The 12,547-nt window shown below is 39.5% G+C and overlaps 1 protein-coding gene across 1 annotated transcript in view; it reads left to right on the forward strand.

Annotated features, from left to right (window-relative positions):
* The window catches only part of CACNA2D4 (calcium voltage-gated channel auxiliary subunit alpha2delta 4), a 172,033-nt gene that overhangs the window by 86,626 nt on the left and 72,860 nt on the right, over positions 1–12,547 (forward strand). The window contains exons 26-27 of the mRNA XM_044416980.1: positions 609–625; positions 940–1,000. Of these exons, the coding sequence (XP_044272915.1) occupies positions 609–625; positions 940–1,000 (78 nt within the window). The remainder of the gene's footprint in view (positions 1–608; positions 626–939; positions 1,001–12,547) is intronic.

Raw genomic sequence — 12,547 nt, forward strand, 5'->3', positions numbered from 1 at the left:
TATACTGGCCTTAACTGCATTCCATACATGCTGCAGCCAATTGAAATAACTTTTCATGGTTCCCCTAGCAACCACTTGGTAGTTCCTGCTAAAACTTATGCTAGTTATGACTGTGTAATTTCTTTAGTAACAACAGTTCACGCTGTAGTTTAATATTAAGGACATTTAGAGTCCCATACCAAGGCATATGATAAATATCTCAAGTCATTCACAGTGTTTATTTCTCATAAACTTCCACAGGCAACGTTGACAGGATATGTTAGTTCTTAGCAGGGAGGGTGTGTGGTGTGTGTGTGTGTGAGTGTGTGTGTGTGTGAGAGAGAGAACATTCCCACCTCTCAGATCTGTATTTCTCTAAGAAAATACCATGCATGGATCTGCTATTTTAGTATTTCAATAAGAATCATAGTTTGGTTTGGGAAATATGGGCATAAATATCATCCTCTAGCATTGAGAATTAGGAAATTCTATTATGCTAGTTGTGGGTTATGAAGTAATATTCCTTTATGCTCAGAAAAGCACAGAAGCTACTTCGGAAGTTTTGTTTGACCTAGTTCTCACAAATAGCAGCTGATGCAGTGTCTAGGATGTGTCACTTCAGACTGCAGGTATGAATGAAAGCCACGTGAAGACTATTCCTGACATAGCTAGCAGGGGGAAAGGTCCTAGCCTAGCTGTCTCCCTGACATGTTAGCTTTCTACTTGAAGAGATATTTCCCCTTCTGGAGGAGCATTCAGGCAGATAAACTCTCAAGAACCAGTAGCCTAAAAATGGTGTAATCCTGTCATAGTTTTATTAAATCAACAGTTGTTTGTGACTTTTGTGCTTGATTTATGAAAGAGTCTGTTCTGAGACCCTCTTCTCAGGAGCAAAGGAGAAGTAGGATGAGTTACTGAAACTGCTGTATTTGTCTTTTGACAGAAGGTGGTCTACCTGAGGTGGTAACAGTGAGCACATCTGTGGCTGTGACTGTGGGTGGGAAGACAGGAATCGCTGCAGGTAGGAGCCTATTTCTATGCACTTGAGGCATAATGTTGGAGATATGTATGCAGAAAACTATATTTCAGCATGAAATGGTCTCTGATGGAAACTGGTATAGTCTTCTCTTGACCAGGCAAAATTATTGTAAGAACACAACCTGTTAAAACTAGGCCTGAGATAAAATCTCATAATTTTAGGGACACTTTTGTGTTCAGCAAGCCACTATTGTTTTTGAAGAATATTTTGCGTATTATTTTCCTACCCACTTAAACTTCTGTTAATTCTCATCAGAGACCATGCACTTCTCAAATATGCTCAAAAAGGCTTGGCTGGGCTGCAGAAAATAGCTTCAAAATCTTCTATTGCTTACTTTATCAATGTAAGATTCTACCTTACCAGAAAGGCAATTTTCGGAGCAAAAACGTAAAGATTTTATGTTGGCAAACCTGTGACCTAATGTAGATTTAATTGTATGCCAGAAAACCTGTACAGTGTCATTTGGGAGCGTTCATATAACTTTTCTAGTTCTAGTTCTATTTTCCCTGCTAGTTAGCAAATAAGGGAGGCAAAGGAGAGCACCGCCATGGATGAGAAGAGAAGTGGTAAAAGGCATTAGGCGTAAAAGGAACCTCCATAGGAAATGGGCACTAGGGAAAGTAGACAAAAGCATATACTGGGAGGAGGAGGCTCTTTGCAGAAGGATTCTTCACAAGGCTAAGGCTGATTATGAGCTGAGACTTGCAAAGAATATCAGGAGCAACAAAAAGGGCTGCTATCAACATGGAAATAGCAAGAGGAAGGGGAGACAGGTGGTGGGACCACTTTCTAAGGAGGAAGGGGATTCGGTGACTGGTGTGAGGGAACAGGCACAGATGCTAAATGACTATTTTGCTTCTGTGTTCTCTCCAAAGCAGGATGGGGAAGATCCACATGGGGGATCGGATGAGGCTGGGGATTTAGCAGCGCAGATTAGAGTCACCCCCACTAGAAGTCTTGGCAGTTAGGACCCTAGGGTATGGAATGGATTTCCGCGGGAGCTGGTTGAAGTCCCATTGGTGTGGATCTTTAAGGATAGTCCGGACATGCATGTGGTAGGCATGTCATGAGTGGAGCCAGCTACAGCTGGGGGTCACACTAGATGGCCTGGGAGGCCCCTTCTGACTTGCTCTGTTTCTATGTTTCTTTGTGTCCTCAAAATGGTTTTGCTGAAATCACAGGCTTTGTAAAACACACACACACGCAAGTGATTGGTGAATGCAGGTCAAACTATTGTAGAGCTCAAGAGACAAATGGGTGGAGAAGCAGAGGCTCTGAGAAGAATTGGCCAGGTGATTAAAGAGAAAGGTATCTACACATGCTGATCTTAGATATTTCAAGGAAATGCCAGCAGCCAAATGTGCAGTTGCATGTTTTAATGATGACATAGATTTATTCAAAGAACTTGCATGGGAAACATTCACAGTCTGGTTTATGCTAATATGGCCTTCAATGCATTTCACTGTAAGAACTGAAGCGGCTTTGAGAAGCAGGGTGTTGAGGAAAGAAGGGAGCTAACAAGGTAGAGAACAACCTCTAGAAAATCGTGTGCCTCATCTGGAATTGTGTAGGAGGTGGATTGGAAAGGATGGAAGCAGAAAGAACAGGATGGTCAACAAAGTGGAGAACAGTAAATGCCATATATATTCATCTAAAGCAGCTAGCAAAATATTTACTTTGGCTTCTCAGTAGAATAGAAAAGAGAACCACTTCTTCTCTGTTGCTCTATATTCCCCTGAATGATGATTATTGCCATAGTGCTACCTCTGAGTAGGTTATGACCTTTTCTGCATTGAAGAAACTGCATGAGAGGAGCTTTCAGTACTGCAGCCTATATTATACTTTTTCTAGTAAATTAGGAATTCCATTACCTACTATAATATGCCTAACAGCCTTTGCTCACTGTTTAAACATCAACTAAGACATAATTATTAATTATATTTTAATTGAGGCTATTTTTTTCTCCAGTGGTATAAGCCTAGAGCCTTCTGCTAGGAAAAACAGCTTTCTACATATGACAAACATGAAGTTGTATAATATCTATAATATCAGGAATTCCTAACCCTGCTCCAAATAAGGCTACTGACTGTTCTCTCATGTGAGTCAATAACCTGGGGCATTATTCTTCACTGGGGAGAAACTGCTGTAGTTACATCACAGCTGCTGACAGATTTAAAGTCCCAGTGAAACTGCAGAAATCTTTGCTGGGGTTCTGATGTCTTTCTGGTTTGTGTATATGATGTTTCTCTTATTGAATGACCTTCTCAAATGATTTATTTGCTTGGCATCTAATCATAATTCAAAGCATGAACCAGTGTGTGTGTGTGTGTGTGTGTGTGTGTGTGTGTGTTTATTTTGAAGAGTTGTCTTTGGTAATGTATATAGGACAAAGATTTGCATTTAATGACTTCATAGTTCAGAGTAATTCACAGGTAACCTTTCCTCAATACAAGTTATTTCTTGAGATCAGAATATTGTGTTTTGCTATTACCAAAACCCCTTTTTGTTTGCACCAAAGGGTTTTGATTTCCATTAACTGAACAATAAAAACAACAACTAGTGAGAGAATCTTCTGAGGTTTGCTTGTTTCCAATCAGCAACCTCACATAACAGTTGACTTTTGAGCTCAAATGAGTTTTAAAAATAGTTCATGACAAAGCACAAGGAGGTGCTGTAAGGAAGAAAACTCAAAGATCCCCTTTTGTATGCGCAAACCATTGCACCTGTGTTGTGTGTATTCCACAGAATGTCACAAGTACAGAATTTTCACTGTTCCTGATTCAAAGGGCTTGTTACTACCTTTCCTCCTCCTGCCTTCTGCGCTGGACCATTGGGAGCCGTTAGCACAGACACATTCTGTGTGGGGTAGCACTGTTAACTGAGTGTAGCTGCATGGTAATACAGCTGAATTCCAGCAGAGGCCAGTTGTCAAGTAACCCTTTGGCTTGTACTTTTCTTGTGTGGTTGAGAAGTGGATGCATAAGATCATTGTTAACTGTTGGTAAGTTGAGGGTGGAGATATTGTAGGTTGCTCTGGTTTTTGCAGAGGAATTTATGCCAAACAACACAAAACCCTGTGCTAGAGTTCTTTGTCATTCCTCCTGAAATTTTTGTTTTGTTGTTAATTATATTACTTATATCCCGCCTTTTGGGGCAAAGCCCAAATTAGAATGCTGTGTTTCATGCAGAGCAGCAAAAGTCTATTTTACTTTTAATTGCTTTATCTTATTCCTGTGCTCCCCTCAGTGGAGACTATTCCATAGCTTTACTGGAAAGGAGTTCTGGGATTTGCTTGATCCTTTTGGGAAATGTCTGGGAAATCCACATCTCCAATTCAGTGATGTAAAGCCCATTTCAGATTTGGGACACCAACCAAGAGCAGGTTTAATCTCCAATGTAGCACACATTGTCTAGGTTAGGGTGGTCTCTTCATTGCAGTCCTTGCAGGTTTGCCTTCTTTTTCTTTCTGTTGTTGTGCTTGAGGACAGAGGAGAGCCCTGGACTGTGACTCAGGGAGGAGGAAGAGGCTTATATCTTGTAGGACATTTTGAGATGGGCACCCATAGACTTTGCCACATTCCATTTGCTCCTAAATTATTTGATATCGTTTTAATTCTAAGTGGAATTAGAGCAGTGAGGATGGTTGCTATAGCAACTGTTTCCTTGTGCCTTTGGTCTGACTCATTTCAGACAATTACACTCACGCTCCAGGATTCACAGATGTGATAGAGGAAGAGTCATGTGCTGGGCTTTCAACTTTTCACTTTTAATTTCCTTTCCTTCCTTTCTCTGGTATTAACTCCTCTGTAGTACCGGTCCTATTGAAATGTGTATATAAAGTACGTTTCCTTTCTGAAGAGAGCTGCATCAATAACATAAGTAGACACCATAACAACAGAGCTTTACTTTCATAGGATTGTCAGTATGATGAGCCCTGGTGCATTTGAAGGCGTGGATCTGAGTATGAGTGCCAGTCATGTGAAGCTATGTACTCTGTTCTATCTCTGTAGATAGTGCATTTTCTCTATGTGCATAATATTTAAGCACAAATTTGGAAAAGTCCACGCTGTTCTCCATAGCAAAATCAGGCCTAATGCAATAATTGTCTTTTGTGTTTTCTGTTATATGTCACTAGAGAGACCATTTGCTTATGGAGAAAATTCTGTGGAGAGACAGAGGTTCAAATGCTGAGTCGGAGAGCACAGACTGTTCTGAGAGGGCTAAACTCTGTTTATTTTTGCACATGCATTTAGAGGAAAGAAATGTATGGGGGATACATTCATTTTAAAATGTGAAAAAGTTCACATTTCAGTTAGCTTTCACATTTCTACTAGTAGAAGAGCACAGAAGCCATTTTGCAGAAGTTAGGTAGCAGGCTCTGTTGAAGCAGTACATATTTTTTTTGTTTGCACAAAGAATGTGATACGTCTATGTTGCCTATATTTGACTTGGCTGTCAAAAAGGGTCACATAGGCCTGCATGCTAGCATAATATTCAGAATCTCAACCTGATCCATGCATTGTGGCCTGCCATGGGTTTAAACCCAACTCTATTTTTTGCAGTCCCAGGTGGACAGCAAAAATGGTTCATCAAGCAAGCCCCTACTGGGCTATCTCCCATGGACACTGGCTGCCTATGGTTTCATTGAGTGCATGCTGTATAGACTTAAACTGGAACTCCTGATACTACTTTCCTGGCAGTTTCTGCCATCTTCACTATTCTCTAGAGGTCCGCTTCTGAGCTACTTTTGCAAATTTCAAGTGTTCATGGAAGTACTTTAAGATGCATGGAAATATAAGACTGAAAAGATAGCATACATGGCTATTTCTAGAAGATTTGTGATCCCTCTATGCCAGCTTTACTTCTTTCCAGTTTTTTCTGAGGTCTGCCCATGTTGAATAAAGCCCAGAGGTCATATGCTTGTTATTTCCAGGGGCAGTGCCCATTGTCTTGGAAATGTTAAGGGCCTCTGGATCTAATTTGCTGTCCTTTTGAAGTTTTTCTCAGCTGTCCTGATAATATTTGGTTTTCTGGATTTTAGTAGAGCTACAGTCTTTACCTGCCTAAATCATTGCAATGCCTTTCCAAACCTGATGCCCTCCAGACATATTGGATTTTAATTTTCTGGTTGCACTAATAAGCTCTGGACATATTTATTAGTTCTACACCCTCTCTGGCATCTCCTCCACTTTTCTGCTTAGAAACCAAGCTGTTCTATCTTCAACTAGTGTGATTTATTTAATTCTAAATGCTCAGTTTGTAGGGATAGTGGTGGTTGAGCAATGTGTGCACCTGTACCTCAACTCTAAAAATAGGAGTGGATCACATCTTACACAAATGTGCTAAGTGGGGGTTGATGATGTGCATAGATGGTATAATTCTCATAAATTTTGCATTTGAAATTATGAAGGGAAGTGAGAAGGGGTGAATAATGTCTCAGAATGAAGCAGAACACTTCTAGCTATTCTCAGAGTATAGGGAACTGCCTTATGCTTTATGAGATTTGATCCATCTAGCTCAGTACTGTTTGTTCTGAATGGCAGCTGGTCTTCAGCTTAGCCCCAGGTCTTTCCAAGCACTGCTATTCAAGAAAGTTTTTATTGGAAATGCCATGAAATGAACTGGGACATGGCTTTCACCACTTGGGTGTGGACCAAGTGACAGAAGGTAGAGAAATCACACCAGGAAAACCACTATGTTGCAAAAAGAGTGTATAGCATCTTTCACATTTTCTCATTTAGGGAATTTTGTGTTTGGCTGAATTGTGTAATTTATGAATTTTTTCTGAAGTTACTCTTAGCTTCTGAAGCTCAGAGTAAGAGAGGTCTATGTAATCTGGGCTTTGGCTATTCCCAGGTGATATGTAATGACACTGTCCTGTGCCATGCATCCTCCTCGGAGCCTTTGTGGTACTTCCTTGTAGTGTTGGAAATGATTCCAAATTTTTCATATGAAGGACCACATGGTGTGAGGATGTATTTTCAGTTCTAAGTCAATACATGTTGCTTTCCTCATATACTTCATACTCTGTTTGCACTACTCTTGAAGGCTAACCAATTTAAATTCAAACCTGTATCTAAATTTGGATCCCACCAAAGGCTCCATAGTGTCTTTGTGTCTCAAGTGACCTGGAATTGTTTCAAGGAGAATAATGGCGAAAGAAGAGCCCCTGTTTGCGTGGGAGAGCTACCCTTTTAGAAGGCAGATGGAACGTGGGGGTTGGAATCATCTGTGACAGTTGAAAAGTGACAGCTGAGAAGATCAGAGAAAGGAATATCTGAAGAGCAGCTGCTCACAGAAAGCAAGAGAGAGATTATAATGATGAAAGGAAGTAGAAAAGAGGGAGAAAGAAACATTGTCATATACTGGAAGTAAGAGATTCAGAAGTATGATTTGCACAGCACTCTAGCGTTTTGGGAGACAAACATATTCTGTATATGCAATTCTACCTCATCTTTCTAACATGGTGGATTTTTGAGGTATGATCCAATTGATTGTCTTCATTCTCAATTTGTCTGTATCTTTCTTAAAATGAGAACCGGATACAATATTCCAGATGAGGCCTAACTAATGCAGAGTGAAGTTGATCTGTTACTTTCATGACTTGGAAACTGGTTCCATTAATGCAGTCTAAAACAACATTAGTCTTTTTTGCAGCTGCATTACACTTTTAATTCAAGTTCAGCTGGTGACTGAACTTGTTCAGTTCATTCCTTTTCACATGGCTTAGCTGCAGTACCTGTGGAAAGGAGAGCAGAATCTTGTTCTGGATAGAGAGCAAGACTAGATTTTTCAGTTGAACTTTAGGAGTAATATCTTGATGATAAAAGAAGTTGCATAATGGAACCAGTTTCTTAGATGCCTGGTCAGCTTTCTTTCAGTGAAAGTAAAGTTGTCTGTAGGGGATGCTCTAGCACTGGATTTCTAGCGGTGATCAAGCCCTTTAAAAACAGATTTTGGGTAGAAGTGATAGGCATAATTTAGCTGTGGTGTGACAAGGTCAGAATGCCTAGTTGTCTGTGGACATCTGTAGAAAGGAGTGTGGCAGTTTTCGGTAAAGTACTTTTAAAGTAAGATACTAATTCTTAGATTGTTATATTAGAAGGGCTTGGAGTATGTGAAAAATGGCATCAGGTCTTATGTAGCACTTAAAGATTTTTATTATGTGGCATATTTCATGGACTAGATTTTATCAGATGCATGTTTATCTTCAGTTGGCAGACATATAGTACATGCACACCTATAGAAAGAGAAAGCAAGACTGTATACAATGTCATGTATATGTCTGTCAGCTGAGGAGAATCATATATCTGATGAAGTGTTCTCTGTGAAAGCTTATGCCATGAAAGCTCTGCTAGTCTGTAAGGTTTTGCGAGCTCTTTAGTAGTTTCTGACACGATAAGCTAACTTAGTTATCTCTTTAGTTTACTGCAGTATCCCCAGGTGTGACCTGATGTATATTAAACAATTGCCTAAATCTACCTGTGGTCCCTTCCATTTCTTGTATATTTAGGGGCATGTCATCTCTGTGTTGAAGAATCTCTTACTTTCATGGAATTCCTGTAGAAAATTTTCAGAGGGGTAAAAGTGAGTTATTTCCATAAATAAAACTTAAAAGATGGAGTACATAGGAAAATACATTCTTTATTATTATTCTAAAACAACAAGCCAGAAATATAATATATTTTGAGCTGGTTTTTTTTTACTACTTGCTCTCCCTTAAATGCAAACAGAAAAAAAAAAGATTGTATATGCCATCTGTTCACTTATCCTGTCTCATCCACCAGGAAATGTCCTTATATCTGTTTTCCTGGGTTAATCTGACAGTACCAAAAAGATAAATATTACCTTGGTTGCTCTAATGAACTACCAGTACAGGAAAGCACATATCTTGTCTAATATCACCTTTACTAGTAGAATAGATTGTCCTTCATTTATGGCTTCTTGCCAACAGCCAAGAGCATTTTTATTAGAGTAACTTCTCCTTAGCTGTTTGCAGGCTATAGATGATAGCTGGGAGCACACAAAGGGAGTTTTCACAAATGATGTAGAAATTTCTATTTAAATTTCATGCAGCTTGTTGCAATGATGTCACATGCACATGCATTATGGATGTTCACATTGCAGCATTTTCACATTTTTAATTGGCTTCTGATCAACTTTGATCTAGAAAGGTCACACCTTTAGGAGAGCCATTTTTAGTGATGGTACTTGGGCATCTGGTTTTAAAACCTGGTCTGTTCATACATACAGGGAAACAAGCTTCAGTAAAGATTATTAATAGGTAGTTAGAGATGTCTGTTTAATACAGAAGTGCACAAGTTGTGGGCCAAACATTTGGAAGGGCACAAATTGTCCACTGTTGATTTATAGTTGCCTGGGCTGTTTCCATGTTAGACCTGTAACAACAACATACCAAAATGCCATATTAATTGGAAATATGCATTCATTGTGCCATTTGTGAAAACACCCTATATGCTTATGCATACGAAGTCTAACAGTTGTGTCATATCAATGAACTCCTGAATGATCTCAATCCAAGTAACACATCTGTGCACTTCTAGTAATTGTAGTCCTATACATACACTTGTAGTCCTATACATAGGCATGAAGGAATCTGCACAGTTACTCTGTTTAAATACTACTCATTGCTAGGTATTTATCTGTTTAGTTCCACTTAAACTGCAGTTCTGAAGTTTTCTAGCCATGAAATTCTTTTCAAATTGAATAAGTAGTATGAATTTGGTAAATCTAAACTTTTTTATTTTTGCACTGTCAACAAGAACAGTGCATCTGAGCAGCAGAGATAAAAGGATAAGGTGTTCTAAATCCTTGTGTTCTCAGCATATGGACCTTGGCCAGCTCATGTGGAAAAAGATGATGAGATGATTATGTTTTACATGCATTCCATGGATTCCTAGAAGTTCCAGGACCTTTGTTCAGGAATGCTAAATTATGTATGTACCATAACTTCTAGATACATCTGAAGGGGCAAATTCCCAATAAAATTCCCAAAGACATTTTCTAGATAGGCTTAGTGTAGAGGTGGCCAAAATGTGGCTTGGGAACCACGTGCAGTTCTTTGAGTTTATTTTGTGGCTTGCTGCTTCAGGTGCCCATGAACGCCTGCTTGCTGCTCACCACCTGCTGCCCACAGACACTTGCTTACAGCTCTCAAACATCTGACATTTACCATATGTGGCTCTTCTGTTGAACAAGTCTGGCCACTCCTGGCTTAGTGTATTCTATAGTCACTCAACAGTTTCTCAGTAACCCATCATAGCCCAAAGTAATCTATTTTCTTTGGGACCTACCAATAGCCATCCTTTATCACCCATGTTTCTCCACAAACTCCTTCTTTGTCCCTTTACTCACTTCCTTTTTTCTGATGTGGTTATCTCAAGCTGGAAGTATCAGGGCAAAGCCTGTGCTTTATCAGTGATAAGTCAGAACAAAGCTCAAGGATGTAACTCATAACATGGATAACAAAATGTTATTGGCAACAAAGGGAAACCTGTCAAAAGTGAGAATAGAGGATAGGAAGGGGATCTTTTTTTCTGCTCATTCTTCTTGTAATTGCCATTCCCCAGTTCTTCTCATCCCCTAAGCACACATGCACACTTCACTTGTTTTGTTCAGTCATGCCATCATTACTTCTTACAAATAAAATAGAGATCTATACATGTACAGCTCTGACATAAGTCCCATTTCAAGTATGCTTGTGCTGTCTAGTATGTTACAGAGGTAAGTTCGTTTGGGGAGATTATACAGCCAGAATGTTTGGAGTTGTATGTCCATCAGGCAGAATGCTAGTACTCATTTGATGGGTGTTGGGAGCAATACAGATATACAGATCAACTGGCTAGAGTCTTTAGTAGCCCACTTCCTCCCATCAGTCTGGGACAAAGCAGAGCACAAAGTGGAGCTGGGTATTTGTTGGGGAATTGGAGGATTTACAATACATACATGATACATAATGAGGGAGAGTCTATCCTCCTTGTGCTTTGCCTTGTTGCTGGATTAATGCAAATACACATAAAGTAAGATGCCACAGTTTCCTACTTTGGCTTCCCTAATGTTTCATGGAAGCTTATTCCACATTTTTTGATACAGTAGGGTTTTTTTTTTAGTTTTTACTATTTATTTATTTATTTTGCTAATAGGATGGAAGAGCTGTTGCTCTCAGGATGCAATCTCAAATCCAGTGTTTGCTGACAGGTTGGGAAATTAATTAAAAGAAAGTAAGCATTGCTTCCATTTAAAACCAACAGTTAAAGAACTATAAGATCATTTTAAAGGCTTCAGAATGCGACAAAGGAAGAACTCGGATGACCTGATCCAAGCCTGGTTAAGGTGATTGCTGGGCTCTGCTCCTGAATTGCTGAAGAGACACCTCTAAACCTGGGCCAGCTGCCAAGATGTCTCATGACCACAAGGATCACAGTATCCACAAAAACTGCGGCTGTACAACCTCTAGTGTCATTTTCCTGTCCCAGGAATACCCGCTAGAGCAGGTTACCATGGCAATATATGCTCTCCCCTGGAGACAGCACTTTATCCCGCTTTCAGTGATACAAAATGAGTCCTTATGGTTAGTTCTCCTTCCCCTCTTCCCCCCACCTCCACCCTCAGTTTAAAAAGACATGAGGCGATGTGATATGCTGTGGCATTGGGAAAGATTCCCAGAGTAAGAATACATAAACTCAGTGTATATGTCTGAGCACACACATATGTATTCAAGTATGTCTTTGTGTGTGCCTGGATGTATGCATGCATTGTATGCATGAATGCCTCCAGGATACTATCTATATTTTTAGAAGAAATCCTGTGTGGGTTTTCAGAATACATACATGCATGCCTATATCAGTTGGACATTTACATGAAAAACTGGCCAACATTTTTTGTTCTACATCCCCTTTCTCCTACATTGTGCACTGAAACTCCCTAATATTTCATTCGTGGGTTTAAAATATTTTTCTAATGTTCCCCATCTAATCACTCTTGTTACCTTGCAAATGTGATATCAGACCCATGATTACACTAATTATTCTGGTGATGACTTCCTATTTGTATGATTTCCTCATAACCACCAAATACTCTGCGGTCAAAAAAGCTATTTTTTAAATCCTTCTGAAGATCCACTTCTGCTACAAAGACTGTAAGATTCTTTCATATCTCATAAATTTGCTTCCCTTTCAGAAGATGCTCCAACTTTTTGAAGTGATTATCCTTTTAACAGACTTGACCTATTCTTCCTCTCCTTCACCTTGTTCAGTAGTCTTGAGCTATCCTTTCTGTCCTTCACCTTTAAATGCATTTGATTGGAAGGATCCAAAATATTCATATGGGGTGGAGGTAGCTACATTTTAAGGTGCATTTTAAGCTCTTTACGAATTGTGTTCAGAAGAAAATAGAGGTGTGCATAAGAATAAGTTTGTATAGATTTAGGGGTAGTGAGCCTGTCTTAATAGGTTTGTATCTGCAGTGCACCCTCTATTGTGTAGACCATGGTATATGCCAGGTAGAGTT

This window comes from Varanus komodoensis, unplaced genomic scaffold (assembly GCF_004798865.1).
Source record: "Varanus komodoensis strain SLA01 unplaced genomic scaffold, ASM479886v1 scaffold85, whole genome shotgun sequence".
Lineage (NCBI taxonomy): Eukaryota > Metazoa > Chordata > Lepidosauria > Squamata > Varanidae > Varanus > Varanus komodoensis.